This window comes from Callithrix jacchus, chromosome 4 (assembly GCF_049354715.1).
Source record: "Callithrix jacchus isolate 240 chromosome 4, calJac240_pri, whole genome shotgun sequence".
Classification (NCBI taxonomy): domain Eukaryota; kingdom Metazoa; phylum Chordata; class Mammalia; order Primates; family Cebidae; genus Callithrix; species Callithrix jacchus.
In genome coordinates, this window is record NC_133505.1 from 22,184,584 (window position 1) to 22,201,643 (window position 17,060).

At 39.0% G+C, this 17,060-nt stretch overlaps 1 protein-coding gene across 2 annotated transcripts in view; it reads left to right on the forward strand.

Moving 5' to 3' along the window:
* The first annotated feature begins 759 nt into the window (after positions 1 to 759).
* EEF1E1 (eukaryotic translation elongation factor 1 epsilon 1) overlaps positions 760 to 17,060 on the forward strand; it is a 30,932-nt gene continuing 14,631 nt past the window's right edge. For both annotated transcript variants that reach the window (XM_002746240.5, XM_017970920.4), the window contains exons 1-3: positions 760 to 872; positions 4,528 to 4,728; positions 11,488 to 11,583. In XM_002746240.5, coding sequence (XP_002746286.1) covers positions 786 to 872; positions 4,528 to 4,728; positions 11,488 to 11,583 — 384 coding nt within the window. In that variant the 5' untranslated portion in view covers positions 760 to 785. The remainder of the gene's footprint in view (positions 873 to 4,527; positions 4,729 to 11,487; positions 11,584 to 17,060) is intronic.

Genomic DNA, 17,060 nt, shown 5'->3' on the forward strand with positions numbered 1-17,060 from the left:
TATTCATCATATGCTAATATTCTTTTTTGTTTTTTGAAGATACAACAAGAACGTAGCAAGTGAGTAGGGTAAAGCTATGTACCTTGTTTATTTATATAACAATACTTTATAAATTGTGTAACTAGCTTTCTGGAAATGCAAATAAAGATTATTAATTCCATTAACGGCTGATTTCCTTAAGCCATAATTATTTGACCACTAACATACTCCGTGCTCTGTGAATAATCTTTAAATGTATAATTCTAACGCCAGTGTTGAACTGTAGATTAACAGCAGAAAAACTAGTTTTAAGAATTCACCATTACAACATAATTAAAATCCTCATGAATTAGGCTACAGGTTAGAAACTCCTAATGGATTGTGAACTCTTTGCTATTCAATTTGATTGTTTCAACTTACAGATTCCTGAGCTAAACTAAGGTAAATTTCAGTTCCCATCATATTAAATTCTCTTAGGTTGGCAAATGAGTTAACTAGTTAACGTTGGCAGCCATGTCAATAGATTGCCATTTAGAGATCCAGTCTACTGCAGCCACCGAAGCCCGGCCTTGGGCCGCTCTATCAAGTAACTCCCCAACAGTCGAGTGGAAATTTGCCATCTCTTCTCCACCTGTCAGCCCTGCCCCTTCCACTGGCTCCGCCTCCTGCGCATTGGCGCGCGCTCTCCACGCCCCTTTCGTTCAGCCAATCGCCGGTGATGTTTGCAGGAGGGGAATTCCGTCTCCACCAATGCAAGAGGTTCTTGTTCTGTGGATCCCTCCTCTGCCAAGAACTACGGCCGGAAGATGGCGGCGGCCGCAGAGTTGTCGCTACTGGAGAAGTCCCTGGGACTGAGTAAGGGGAATAAATACAGTGCTCAAGGCGAGCGACAGGTGAGAAGGAGAGGCGGCGCAGAAGGGAAGAGGTAGACGGGAGCGGGGCTTGCTGAGCCCTGGCAGGGCTGGGGCCGGCCACTCGATACAGGCGGAATGAGGATGCGGCTACCCAGCTCCCCACGTGTCTGCGCCGCGAGCTGGCTGGCGCCTCTGGGCCTCTGCCCTTGCCTCCCTACCTCCTGGAGAGAGGGGGTAACCAGCTCACGTCGGGCTCGGCCTGAACTTCGCCTCCTGGGACCTTGTCATCATCCCATTATGGGGAAACGAAACCAGTCGCAGGAGAGTCCTCACAGAGCTCTTAGACCAACCTGGAAGCCCCGCGTTTGTATTCAGTAACTGTTTTTTGTTTTGTTTTGTTGTTTTTTACCATAATCGCATCTTTAATTCAGTTATTACGCAGCGACTCCGTGATAACTAACAGGGTGCCGGGTAGCCCTGTGCTGGGCCTTGGGAATACAGTGGTGATTAAGGGGAACACGCTTACTTCTCTCTGGAAGCTTGGCTTTTTAACCGGGTGGACAAACATTGCAAACTTTTAAATTGGAAGAGTGCCACGTTGCACCATAAATGGCAGAGAGAATACATAAGGAGTCTTAGCCCAATCGGGGGCGTTCTGGAAAAGCGTTTCTGAAACCTTGGGGTATCAGTTTAAGTGTGCGACTCACAGAGAATAAGGGAAACATCGCAAGGTGTAAGATTGCCTGGTGAGGCACTGTTAGAACATTTGCATTTTATAGTTTGTCGTAGAAGGAATGTATTAGAGAAGGAAATTGGTTGTAGGAAGACTATTTTGGATATATATATTTTTTCGCTCCTTTGAGATTTTTTCTACATGATGTTTGATTTTTGTCTATTTTTTTCTTCTTCATTTGGTCCATGTGAAGATCTTGTCTCGAAAGTAGTAGTAGTATAGTTTTTATTTAAGTTAACCTGAAGCCTAGAAAGGTTAACTGTTCAGCCTAAAATCAGCCCTGTGATTGGTGGCAGAGTAGGCACTGGAGCCAGAGTGGCCTTCTTTTGATTTTTCCTCTGCCCCAGTGATGATTCCTGATTTCCATCCCTTCAGCCCCTACTCCCTAGTTTAGTTTATATTTTTTAGGAACCATTGCCAAGACATGAGTATTATCTAGTATGAGAAACAATCGTCAGCAAAAATAATTTGAAGCACAACATATTAAGTACTTTAAGGACTTTCGCATGCGAGCAGCCACTCTCGGGGGCCGGTGACAACAGGGTAAGAATTTGCCAGGACAGCTGTAGGTAAAGAGAAGCAGGTTTATTAGAGAACGTATGAAAATCTGTTACAAGAGTGCAATGGGCAAGTTAGTAAGAGAGAAGCTAACTGCAAGGAAACGAAGGCTGGATGGGGATTTTGTGGAACAATACTCAGGCTGTATGCCAAAGAGGGGTTTGTGCAGTACTAACTTGAGTTTTCTATCAGCCAAAGGGCTGGTGATAGCTGGACACGGAAAGATTGTTGAGTTATTTGTGCAGAAGGGCTGTGTATCTTGGACCATGAAGAAAGGCAGAATTGTAGTTTATCGGCCTTCTCTTTTTGCTGTCCCCTGGTCCCCCAGCCTGACTTCTTTCCCCTAATTAGATAGAACTCCACATGGAGGAAAACACTATTGAGGAGTGTGAAAAAGGAAGTTAATTTTGTCTATAAACATGGATTTATAAACTCATGGAGGAGTAGCATTTAAAGGATTAGGCTTTGAAAGAGGTGTAAAACCAATAAATTATGAAGGATTGGGAAGTGTAGGGCAGTAAGTAAACCAATATGGGAATGATGCAATGCAAGGGAAACCCCAAGTTACAGTTTGAGGCACAACGGTGAGGGCTTTGGAGTTCAGAGTGTGGTTTTTAATTTTATTTTAATTAAAGCATTTTAGCAGTAAGCACCTAATGAAAGTTTCTGTTTATTTGTATGGGGAAAGGGTTGGTCATATGTGATAAGATTCAGCCATTTTTTTAGGAAGACAACTGACAGCAGTAAGCCAGCAATAAGGCATTCTGCAACATTACCAATAATGGTTAAAAATTGAGAGCAGTTCAGAGATCCACATCTAGGATAATAATTCTTTAAATTTTGGTACATCAACACATTGACATACAGTCATGTGTTATTTAATGACAGGGATACGTTTCAAGAAATGCATTGTTAGGCAATTTCATTGTTGTACGTGAACATCACAGAGTGTTCTTAAACCTAGATAGTATATCCTACTTCATAAATAGTAGGTATATGATATAGCCTATTGCTCCTTCAGGCTACAAACCTGTACCACGTTACTGTACTGAATACTGTAGTCAATTGTAACACAATGGTAAGTATTTGTGCATCTCAATATATTGAAACATAGAAAAGGTGCAGTAGAAATACTTGATTATAACCTTAGGTGACCACCGTTGGTTATGCCATCCAGAACATCGTTGACCAGAATGACATTATGTAGTGCACGACTATTGCATATGCAGCCATTAAAAGTAATTACTTTGAATACGATGGAACCTAAAATGAATGTGAAAATAGTATGTGTCTCGTAATTGCAACTGCATAAGAATTGCATAGTTTAGGTTATGGAAAGGAAAGAAAATGGACATTTGAGCCAATAGGACTTTATTCAAACCCTGGCTCTCCCATTGCAAACCAGGTGACTGGTTTTTTTCATCTGTAAAATGAGGATGAGATGACTTACTTTATCTTAGAAGATGTAATGATTAGATGAGAAGATAACTGGGAACTTTTTTAAAGCATGCTTTGGTTGTGGATAATTTATTTTTACACATAATTCTCTTTGGAGTTAGTTGTTTCCCTTCCCACCCAGCAATTCTGAGTCATTTGATTTCTCTTTTTTTCCCCAAAATATACCATGCATTCAGAAAAGTACACACATCTTGATGTTACCACAAAGTTAACACACTCAGGTAACCACCCAGTCAAGGAATAGAATATTACTGGCACCCATGTTGTTTTCTTTCAATACATTTAAGTTATTGGTGATCTTAGAAATTGGGGTTTCATTTGAATTGAAGGCAAAAGTGAGAAGTCAAGGAGCTGCTAATAGTGAATGGGAAATGGAAAGTACTTTTACCTCCTTACTTTGAATCTGTATCCTATAGAGTATTAATCTCTTTGTATACTTCACCAAGTCCTGTTGATGTAGATGTTTGAAAATGCCTTAGAAATCATTATAGAGAACAAGATACTATTTCATTGCTGAAAAGAGCAGTCTTCACAATAAAATAATTCTTTTTTCATTTGTTTAAGTCATTGAGATTCTATACTTATTATTTGTGTTGGGTCAGTCTTCTCATTAGGTAATACTTTCCATTTTCTTTTAAATTTCTCATAAAGCATTGTGTTTATTTGTGTAAGAAAATTTAAATTAATTGGCAATTTCTTGTAAGCAAGCCAGTTTGATCCTTTGTATTGCCATTGTAATAGGGGAAACATGAAGTCAGGTTTATTTAAGTATGTTCATCTTCTATATAATAGGGTGCAGGTAAACTTGATTGAAATTAATACAGTATAATTAGGATTTCCATTTTCTCTTACTGTACATACACAGTTAAAAATTATTATAGTAACATTATTCTGATTTTTGCAATGTTATTACCAATTATCTGAACTTTTTTTTTTCTTTTTAAGAGTCCAGTTCTTCAGACAAACAATGGTCCAAGTCTAACGGGATTGACTACTATAGCAGCTCATCTAGTGAAGCAAGCCAACAAAGAATATTTGCTGGGGAGTACTGCAGAAGAAAAAGCAATCGTTCAGCAATGGTTAGAATACAGGGTCACTCAAGTAGATGGACACTCCAGTAAAAATGATATCCATACACTGTTGAAGGTATGGTGACTTCTCTTATAGGCTGAAATGCGTGAACTGTTAATCAGAAATCTCTTTCCCCTCAGATTAAAAAGCTGCAGCTGTTGGCCTTCTTCACCTCTTTCCTTCTGCCTCAATACTTTGTACCTGTTATTACGTCTGCCTGGAACATACTCTGTCCTGCCCCAGCCCGCCCCCTTCAGAACTCAGCTGAACGCTGCCTTGGAAACTTACTTGACTACTTCTCTCTCAGCAGATGAGGTTCCCTGTTCTATATGCAGTCACAGCACCCTGTGCTTTTCCTTCAGAACCCATGTCATAGTCAATAATTACAGGATTATATGACTTTTTCTTATTTTTTTAATGTGATGCCCAGCAGAACAATCAATTATTTAGTGTTGTGGTTTGAAAAAACTGTCTGGTCTGAGAAAGCTCACCTTTCCCTGTTTTGAGAATCATTGCTTTAAATTTTTATTTTCTAAGGCATCAAATAATAAAATAATCTGTTGGTATAAAATATAAACTGGATATAGCTTCAGAGTTCCCAAGAATTTAAAAATTCCAAATGAAGTTATTGTTTATTTATATAAAAATAAAGCAGATTTTTTAAAGATTTTGTTAAAGCTTTAAATTTGAAAGAAATTTAGATATTATCCAGACAACAACATACCATTGTAGGCATTCTTTCTGTTTCTTAATTTTATTGTGATTATTGTATCATGGCAATATAAGTTGTGCAAGAAAGATACTCCTTTATCACTTTGGGGAAAGTGGCTCAAACTATTCTTGATAGTTGCCATCAAGACAACTTGTAGAAAGTCAGTTTCAGAACTTGATCCTTTGTATGTCTATCGTGATCAATCACTTACTCTTAATACCATATTGGTCTTTCACAGGGACTCAACTCTTATGCCCCTGCTATTCTCAGCATTTCCAGGGGGAAGCAGTCTTATCCTCCCTCTAAGTGAATATGAGATTTCAGGCAAATAAAAAGTGAATACCACCATCTTTTATAGTTTTCCAAAGGAAAGGATGGTAATTAGTACTTGATTCTGAAAGATATCAGGATTTCAATGAATTGGTTTATAAGGTTCAAAAATTACATTAATAGATGTGGTATTAGAAGCATAGAAGTGGCCGGGCGCGGTGGCTGAAGCCTGTAATCCCAGCACTTTGGGAGGCCGAGGCAGGTGGATCACGAGGTCAAAAGATCGAGACCATCCTGGTCAACATGGTGAAACCCCGTCTCTACTAAAAATACAAAAAATTAGCTGGGCATGGTGGCGCATGCCTTTAATCCCAGCTACTCAGGAGGCTGAGGCAGTGAACCCAGGAGGCGGAGGTTGCGGTGAGCTGAGATCGCGCCACTGCACTCCAGCCTGGGTAACAAGAGTGAAACTCCATCTCAAAAAAAAAAAAGAAGCATAGAAGTAACTTCTAAAGTATTTTCTCTGAGCCATGTAAATATTTAAATATTTAAATTTACATTTAAGATGTTCCTGGTTTTGAAATGTATGTGGAGCTGGGCAGTTTGCATTGTCTTTTTTTGTTTGACCGTAGTTTGCTCATCTGTACCTACAACATAAGTACTTGCAATGTACCAGGATGCAGTTCTGAGGGCTGACGGTGCATATGACAGAGTTTCTGCCCTTACAGAGCTGACACTGGCGGGTGAGACCAATGTATGCAGAGTGGATTGCAATGTGATTTTGGCCACATGCACAGATGAGAAAAGGATTATTTTGTTTTGTTTTGCTATTTTAAGACAGTGTTGTTTTTACTTTAAAGGCAGTAAATATTACAGAATTTAGAAAATACAAATGAGCAAATAGAAGATATTTGAAACATCCATACTCCCATCAACAAGAGAGAACTATCAATAATGCTCATGTTCAGCCATTAGATACCTATTAAACTTGTTTTGTGTTCTTTCTATGCTTTTTTTCCATTTGCATATATGTGTGTATGTATTTTTTTTAAAAAACAGGCACATAGTAACCTATTTGTTATTTTTTTCTTTTTCTTTCTTTTTTTTTTTTTTTTTATTTAAACAGGGTCTCACTCTTGTCACCCACGCTGGAGTGCAGTGGTGCAATCTTGGCTCACTGCAACTTTTACCTCCTGGGTTTAAGCGATACTTGTGCCTCAGCGTCCTGAGTACCTGGGATTACAGATACACGCCATCACACCTGGCTCAATTTTTTGTATTTTTAATAGAGAGGCTTTCGCCATGTTGGCCAGGCTGGTCTCGAACACCTGACCTCAAGTGATCTACCTACCTCAGTCTCCCAACGTGCTGGGATTACAGGTGTGAGCCATCACTCCCGGCCCAGTAACCTGATTTTTTGTTCACTGACAATATGTTGTCACCATCTTTTTACCAACGAGTATTCACTTACACTCTTCTTTTAATAACATATTAGTATTGCATCATGTACAGTTGACCCTTAAACAGCACAGGGCACTGACTCCCTGAGCAGTTGAAAATCCATGTATAACTTTTGATTCCTCAAAAACTCAATTGCTAATAGCCTACTGTTAACTGCAAGCCTTACCTGTAACATAGGCAATTAATACACATTTTGTATTTTATATATATTATATACTGTATTCTTATAACAAAGTAAGCTTAGAGAAAAGAATATGAAGAAGAAAATCATCAGGAAGAGAGAATACATTTACTATTCATTAACTGGAAGTGGATTGTCATATAGGTCTTTGTCCTTATAGTCTTCACTTCACATTGAGTAGGCTGAGGAGGAGGAAGAAGAGCAAGGGTTTATCTTACTATCTTGGGTGGCAGAGGCAGAAGAAAATTTGTGTTTTAAATGGACTTGTGCAGTTCCAACCTGTGTTGTTCAAGGGTTAACTGTAATCGTACCATAATTTTAGTCATCTATCCTTACGTAGTTACTAGACTGTTGCTAAATATTGGGGCACATTCCCATTTGTTTCCTTAGGCTATTTTTTTTTTTTTTTGGAGACAGAATCTTGCTCTGTCATTGAGGCTGCAACCTCTGCCTCCCAGGTTCAAGTGATTCTCCTATCTCAGCATCCCAAGTAGCTGGGATTACAGGTGTATGCCACCATGCTCATCTAATTTTTTTTTTTTCTTTTGTATTTTTAGTAGAGACGAGGTTTCACCATGTTGACCAAGCTGGTCTCAAACTCCTGACCTCAAGTGATCTGCCCGCCTCCGCCTCCCAAAGTGTTGGGATTACAGGAGTGAGGCTAAATTCCTACAAGAGAAACTGCTAGGCTAAAAGCTATATATTCTTAAAGCTATGTTGCTTATTTGCCCTCTAGAAAAGCACATTATTACAGTATTGTAGCATATGAGAGTGGCCTCTTCCACAAAACTAACCTGGTACTACCTCTTTCTCCTTCACTACCCCAGTTTAATTATCAAAACAAAAAAATGTAAAAATTATTTGCTTGAGACCAGGCATGGTGGCCCACACCTGAAATCCCAGCACTTTGGGAGGCTGAGGTGGGCAGATTACTTGAGGTTAGGAGTTAAAGACCAGCCTGGCCAACATGGTGAAACTTCGTCTCTACTGAAAATAGAAAAATTAGCTGGGCGTGATGGCACATGCCTGTAGTCCCAGCTATTCAGGAACTGATTGCTTGAACCCAGAAGGCCGAGGTTGCAGTGAGCCAAGGTCACGCTACTGCACTCCAGCCTGGGCAACAGAGCGAGACTCTATCTCAAAAAAAAAAAAGGACTTATTTTTTTTCATAAAATTATTAATGTGTCATTTTCATCATGCTTATTAGCCATTTTATTATTTTTTAAAATTTATTTACATGTATTCTTTGTGTTTATACTGAGCTGTATAGCTTTTTATTACTTAATTTTAAAGCTGTTGTTCCTAGGATATCATGAAAGGGTTTAATTCTTATTTGTCAAAGTTGCATTTCAGTGCTAAAACCACAATACTAAATTTAAATGCCTCAAATAAGGTAGTTTATAATTTCAAAAAGCAGGCATTGCAAAGCACTAACATTTGTTGAGTCTAGATGGAGGATATATAGTTGTTTATTTTACTGCTTTTTCAACTTTTTTATCTTGTTAGAAAGTTTAATAGATGGGAGAAAAAAGAAAAATCAGGTGGAATTGTGTGGGGAAATATTTTAACAAGTTTGACAATGGCATCAGAGAGAGTTGTAAAAAAAGGAAATGAACGTCAGACATAATTAGTTCTCACCTGTGAATATTTTGAATGTGTGAAATTCTATCTTTTGGTGGGAAAAATTTTATTTATATCTTGAACCCAGAAAATATTACCTAATCATAGTTTGTAAAAACTATATTTTTAAGAGTCTTTATCAGTAAAACATGTATATAGATTCTGTTTTTGGAGAAAATACACAAAACTGTTATTGTTTCAGGTCTTTAAATACTTCTTGAAATTAAATGAAGATGTATTTATTTTATTTGAAATTTAATGAAGATATTTTATTTCTTATTCTTTCCCAAAGTTGATTTCTCTGAAGATATTTGGAGAGAAACAGTATCCATTCAACAGATTACCATAAAATTTAAGTGGTAGTCCCTAATATACCAATATATTCTACCCTTTCCACCCAAATTTTATTTCTATTCTTTCACACGTGTCTCCTCATTTGTGTCTGTATTCCTTTATGTTCTCATCTGTTCCACCTATAAGGGCCCATATTCATTTATGTTTTTGAAAATGACTGTCTTTAAATGAAAATCATAAGAGAAAATGTGTTCACTCTTCATTAAGTGGAAGTGGATCATCATAAAGGTCTTCATCCTCATTATCTTCATGTTCAGCATGTATCATGTTAACTTTGTGTGCAAACTCAGAGGTTAAATTCATTCCCGCAAAAATTTTTTATTGATTGCTAAACCACTATATTTCACAAAGATTTTTTTATTGATTGCCGAACTGCTATATTCCAGACACTTTGGGATGTTGCTATGGTTTGAATGTTTCTCTCCCTGCTGCCAAATTTATATGTTAAAATTCTAACCCCCAAAGTGATGGAGTTAGGAGATGGGGTCTTTAGGGGTGATTAGGTCCTGGAGGCAGAGCTATCATTAATGTAATTAGTGCCCTAATAAAAAGCCTGAGAGAGACCTCACCCCTTCCACCAAGTGAAAAGACAGCTGCCTGTGAACCGGGAAGCAAGCCTTTACTAGACGCTGAATCTGCCATCACGTTCATATTAGACTTCCAGCCTCCAGAACTGTGAGGAATAAATTTCTTTTGTTTACAAGCCACCCAGTCTATATATTTGATTATAGTTGACCAAGTGGACTAAGACAGATGTGATTTGAGAATCAGAACAAAAATGCCCTTTCTATAGTTTAAAGAATTCTTCTAGAATAAATGCTGTTGCTCACTGGACAGTGTTTTATATCTAGTCTTTAGAGGAGCTTCAAAGAATACCTACTAATAGTTCATATAACTTATTTACAAAACCTTCCTCTAAAGGTTTTATGAATCTGTTGTTTCACTTAATTGACTATAATTCAAAAGTAAAAATAGATAAATTGGGCTACTTCAAAATTAAAAATTTCTGAACACAAAGGAGACAACAGAGTGAAAAGGCAGCCCACAGAGTGGGAGAAAATATTTATAAATCATATATCTGATAAGAGTTAATATTCAGACTATGTAAAGAACTCCCACAACTCAGCAGCAAAAACTCAATATCCTGACTTAAAAAGTGGCAAAGGACTTTAGTATACATTTCGCCAAACAAGATATTCCAGTGGCCAGCAAGCATATGAAAAGATGCTGGAATCACTAATCTTGAAGGAAATGTAGATCACATTTAAAATGAGATATTTCACACCCATTAAGATGACTGCTACCAGAAAAGTCCCACAGAGTAACGTGTTGGTGAGGATGTAAAGAAATTGTAACCCTTGTGCATTGTTGGTGCTAATGTAAAATGTGCAACTGCTATGAAAAACAGAATAGCACTTCCTCAAGAAATTAGTAGAATCACCATATGGTTCAGGAATTTTTACTTGTAGGTATATACCCAAAAGAATTCAAAGCATGGTTTCGAAGAGATGTTTGTATGCTCTGTTACAGCAGCATTACTCGCAGTAGCCAAGAGGTGGAAACAGTCATGTCTATTGACAAAGGAATGGATAAAGAAACTGTGATCTATACATACAGTAGAATATTATGCAGCCTTAAAAGGGAAGGAAATTCTGAAAGGTCCTACATGCTACATGGTGGAACTTTATACAACAAGCCAGTCACAGAAGTACAGACATTCTATGATTGCGCTTATATGAGGTATCTAAAGTAGTCACATTCATTGATACAAGGTAGAATGGTGGTTGCCAGGACCTAGAGGGAAGGGAAAATGGGCAAATTATTGTTTCAATGGATATAGAGTTACTTAGAATTCTCTAAAGAGATTGAAATTGTTGGGGAATTTTTTTTATTTTAATGGAAAAAAGAAGTGTAACTAATGAGCATGAGTAACAAAATGTTTCCAAAAACAAGAAGTTAGACTTTAAAATGATCATAGATGGCACTTTGAATGTCATTTTCAAATGTTTTCTTGTTTCTGTAAGACTAGTGATGTTTAGCCTGTTTTTGTTAAAATGAGGTAACTGGCATATGATTTGTGATTTTGAATGAATATTAATATCAAAGAGCAAATTTGTTTAATGGGAATATTTTGTTTTTCTAGTAGCCTTCTAAATGTTTTAAGTCATGGTATGATAGTTAACTTTATTATTACTGATTTTTACATTAATACGTATCTGTTTTTTCTTTTTTCTAGGATCTCAATTCATATCTTGAAGATAAAGTCTACCTTACAGGATATAACTTTACGTTAGCAGATATCCTATTGTACTATGGACTTCATCGCTTTATAGTGAGTATTTGAATAGTTACTGGTGTTTTTTCTGTAGTGTTCGGAATGATTTTTTAAAATTTGTCTCGAATTTAAATCAGATTTGCATTTTCAGCTTATCAAATAAAAATGAAAGGAATTACTTTATACAAGGTGCCTACATAAAACTCCTGTGACATGTCCAGTTAATATAATTGCTTCGTTTTCCTTGATCTTGATTTTATTCCTCTGCTTCTGCTCCTCTTCAGCAGTGACTTCTCCAACCACACTTTAGACTTTGTCATCATTCCCTGGGCCCCATATTCCTACCATTCCACCTCTGGATCTTAAATTAACCACTTGTGATGGTTAATACTGAGTGTCAACTTGATTGTATTGAAGATGCAAAGTAGTAATCCTGTGTGTATCTGTGAGGGTGTTGCCAAGGGAGATTTACATTTGAATCAGTGGGCTGGGGAAGGCCACCCATTCTTAATCTGAATGGTCACCATCTAATCAGCTGCCAGCAAATATAAAGCAGGCCGAAAAACATGAACAGGTTAGAGTAGCTTAGCCTCCCAGCCTACATCTTTCTCCCATGCTGGATGCTTCCTCCCCTCGAACATCAGACTCCAAGTTCTTCAATTTTGGAACTTGGACTGGCTCTCCTTGCTTCTCAGCCTGCAGACGGCCTGTTGTGGGACCTCGTGATCGTGTGAGTTAATACTTAATAAACTCCCCTTTATGTATATATTCCATATATATATACATTCCATATATATATTCCATTAATTCTGTCTCTCTAGAGAACCCTGACAAATACACCCTTAGCTTTTTTAATCTCTTAGTGTCTAATTTCTATCTAATGTAATTTGACTCCTCTTTTCCAAATCTGTATGCTTCCTTCCTCACCTAACCTAGACGCCCTTTTGTGTAACTCCAGCTACATCCTCTTAGTATCTTCAGCTCCTTTGCTTTACCCTACAGCCACCACCTTTTCCCTGTAAGTTGCTGGCTCTTGGCAAGCCCAAATAAATGTCTTCATTCTTAGATGCAAGATCCAAGCTGAGGTCTACTGGAGAAATCACAACACTGTAGATTATTGCCACTAAAAATGTTTACTATCCAGTTGCAGCTGGGCTCTCATACTGGATCAGCTTTTTTTTTTTTTTTTTCTCCCAGGGATATTTCCAGACCTTTACCACCTTCCTTAAGCCCCAACCCTCTCCCTCCTCCTTTATCTTCAGTTCTTATCACTGAGCCTTCCTCCATCATTCAGCTAGAAAAGTGGAGGCTGTTCATTTGAATCCCTTCATCTTCCAGCCTACCTGATTGTGCATCCTTGTCCATCTTGTCTCCTTTTCCTGGTCTCAGCCTTGCCTTTTTCTTAGACCAATCCATTTGTATTAGTTCATTTTCAGACTGCTGATCAAGACATAACCCAAGACTGGGTAACTTATACAGGAAAAAGGGTTTTAACGGACTTACAGTTCCACATGGCTGGGGAAGCCTCACAATCATGGTGGAAGGCAAGGAAGAGCAAGTCACGTCTTATATGGGTGGCTGCAGTCAAAGAGAGGGCTTGTGCAGGGGAAGTTCCACTTAGAAAACCATCAGATCTCATGAGACTATCACAAGAAAAGCACAGGGAAGACCTGCCCCCATTACTCACTTAGCTCCCACCAGGTTCTCCCATGACTTGTGAGGACTGTGGGAATTAAATTTAAGATGAGGTTTGGGTGGGTGCACAGCCAAACCATATCCCCATTCATCTGGCCTCTTACACCCAGTCTCCTCTCCACTTCCTGCTCCGTTTCTGGCTATTGCTCCAGATCATATTTTCTTTCTTTTTTCTTCAGTCTTGCCCACTACCTATGTAGTCAGTCTCTTTATTTTAAATTTGTTCATGAACAATGACATGATATTCGCTATGTTCTTGGCATTGTTCTTTATGTTGTATAAATGTTGACTCGTTTAATCCTAATAACAGCCGTATAGTATAGGCACTAATATTATCAGCCCCATTTTACAGATGAGATAACTGAGGCATAGAGAGGTCAAATGTTTTCTTTGAGATTGCCCAAGTATCTGGTAGGAACAGGGTCCAGAAATCAGACACTTTGGCCCCAGAATGTGTGCTTTCTTATACCATCTCTCCGCCTAAAAGCTTGGCTCAACTCCCCATCGCCCCGATACCTATCTTCTCCCTGTGGAAAAAAAAGACCTCATGCATTTTTGTGCATTGTGCACCTCATGCATCCAGTCAGTCAGATCCTGATTTCCAGCTCCTGAATGCCTCTCACATGTATCTTTTCCTGTGATCTTGACGACTTGTCCAAGTTACAGTATATAGAATTTTTGTTCACCTAAAGAGGATTGACTATAAGAGATGAGATTGGTGGCCACTGGAGCAGTCTTTCTCATGATTGTGTCTTTTTCTTTCTCAAAATAATTAACTCAGCCAGTCACGGTGGCTTATGCCGATAATCCCAGCACTTTGGGAGGTCAAGGCAGGCGGATCACCTGAGATCATGAGTTTCAGATCAGCCTGGCCAACATGGCAAAACCCTGCCTCTACTAATAATACAAAAATTAGCCAGGTGTAGTGGCTCACACCTGTAATCCCAGGACTTTGGGAGGCCAAGGCGGGTAGATCACCTGAGGTCAGGAGTTTGGGACCAGCCTGGTCAACATAATGAAACCCCCTCTCTGCTAAAAGTACAAAAATTAGCCAGGTGTGGTGGTGGGGTAGGCACCTATAATCCCAGCTACTTGGGAGGCTGAGGCAGGAGAATTGCTTGAACCCAGGAGGCGGAGGTTGCAGTGAGCAGAGATCCCACCACTGTACTCCAGCCTGGGCTACAAGAGCGAAACTCTCAATTCGACTGATTTCTGCCTGCCTTGCTATCCTCCTTGCTGTCAGTGTCTCAGCCACAACATATGTCCCAGAGCCTGCTGGATGCTGGGCTCTTTATACCCAGTGTCCTGGCATTGCTCTTCTCTTTTGTTCCCTGGTCCCAGCCCTTCCCTTCCTGCCTACTTCATTTGCATTTCCCAAGTGTTGCTCAATTCCCACTCGTTCCTCAGTTGAATCCCTCTCAGACCCCTAAACCATATTGAGGTCCTCCTTCCTCTGTATGTGTGTTTGTACCTCATATATTCCTTTGGTCTAGCTTATTTCACTCTTACTTTAATTCTTTGAAAATCTCTCTCTCTAAATTATAAGCTGCTTGAATCAGTGATTGCAGCAACACATATTTGTAACACCATTGTCAGAGGTAATCCCTGGCATGTGTATATAGTCACCCCTCCATAAACACTGAGTACATTTTTAAATGTATTTCTCTGTGCTTTTCAAGGAGTTTCCTATATATTTTCTCATTGTACCTCGTCACTAAGAAGGAAGCAGGACCAGTGTTTTTAGGCTCCTTTTACAGAGAAGGAAACTAATGCTTAGGAAGCTTGAGTGGTTTAAAGGCACAGAGCTCAGTTTTTGGAAGGGCCATGACAAACTAGATCTGACTGAAGTGTCTTAATGTATGGGGAAACTCTTTGTATTATACACTGTAAAATACCATAATAATTGAGGCCTGCGCAAGCCCCAACCTGTCCATGGTTTGGGGCTGCTATCTGCCTCATAAAGCAAAGTGGAGGGTTTGTCTTTTGGAAAAACAAAGTCGTTTTCTCCTCTGAAAAAGCCTCCTACATAGTTGGCTTTGCCATTTGCCAGGAATAAGAGGGCACAGATTAAGGCCTCATGAGTCTGGGTTTTCAGTTGAGGTTGAAGAGAGAAGACAGGGATTGTAACCAGAAAATTCAGAATGCAACACAGTTCCTTCCCTCCAGAACTCCTGGGCTTCATGACAGCATTAGAAGTGGATTCCTTTTATTTCTCCCTCACCCTCCAAGCATACTGTAATGATGCATGATTCGGTTACTAGTCCCCTACTCAAGCTATAGTCCCTCAGTTTGAATTTGCTTGACTTTATTATGATTTATTCCTCAAAGATCCCTCAGTGATTATGTTAAATTCTGTAACATTATTGTAATGGCTTAGAATGATCCTTAATTTAGTGTAAAACTATGAGTTTTAAATGATTTACTGTGAGCCCACTGTGTATGCCCACTGTACTATACTTGAGAGGGAGACAACAGAAGAATAAAACTATTTTCAGGGGCATATTAATTTTTTTTTTTTTTTTTTGAGACGGAGTTTCGCTCGTTACCCAGGCTGGAGTGCAATGGCGCGATCTCGGCTCATCGCAACCTCCGCCTCCTGGATTCAGGCAATTCTCCTGCCTCAGCCTCCTGAGTAACTGGGATTACAGGCATGCGCCACCACGCCCAGCTAATTTTTTGTATTTTTAGTAGAGACGGGGTTTCACCATGTCGATCCAGATGGTCTCGAACTCTTGACCTTGTGATCCACCCGCCTCGGCCTCCCAAAGTGCTGGGATTACAGGCTTGAGCCACTGCGCCCAGCCCTAGGGGCATATTAATCTTATTGAAGAAAGACTGTTTTACATGAAAGCTATTAATGAAGTAGAGAAAATGGAATCAGTGCCAATCTCTGGTCAGAATATTATGTTATTGATGAATGAGGCAGACAAGTAGAATATAGAATCATAAAATTGCTTGAAAAATAGCTGAAGATTTGGATGTCCTTGGCTATCTAAGGGAATTTTCATTGTTTTGGAAAGCTTATGATAAATTTAATCACAAATATTCTTTGTAAGTAGGGTGACTGCATGATTTCTCATCCAAAACACTTGACTGTGAAAGGAGGCCTATTAAAAATTATAATGGGACAACAGGAGTGAGGTCAAATGAATGTTCCCCATACTTACAAAGAATATGACTCAATTTACACATAATCAGCGACCAGAGAGGATTTTCTTATTCCTGTTCATTTCCTCTTGGCTTTTAGCACACTGCCTTGTGCAGTTAAATGCTTATTGAGATTAGCAATATTTAAGGCTGGGCATGATGGCTCATCCCTGTAATCCCAGCACTTTAGGAGGCTGAGGCAGGTGGGTAGCTTGAGCCAAAGAGTTCAAAAGACCAGCCTGGGCAAAAGGGCAAAACCCATCTCTATTAAAAAAAAAAAAAAAATTAACCAGGCATGGTAGCTGTGTGCCTGTAGTTTCAGCTACTTGGGGGAATGAGGTGGGAGGATCACCTGAGCCCAGGGAGGTCGAGGCCACAGTGAGTCATGATTGTACCACTGCCTTCCAGCCTGGGCAACAGAGTGAGACCCTGTCTTAAAGAAACAAATTAACTTAATAAAGGCAATGTTTAACAACTTGTAACCTATTTATAGTTCCTATTTCAGATTGTTTATCTTTGTAGTAAAAGTGTAACATAATTAATTTTATTTAAATGTGAAGAAAGTTTATTGGAGCTGAAATACATTGATTACCAGCCTTTTTTTATTTCATTCTAGGATCAATGTATTTTAGTAGCTTTTTGAATTTAAAATGATGATGAGGCACAACTTACCTCATTTCCAAATGAAAAAG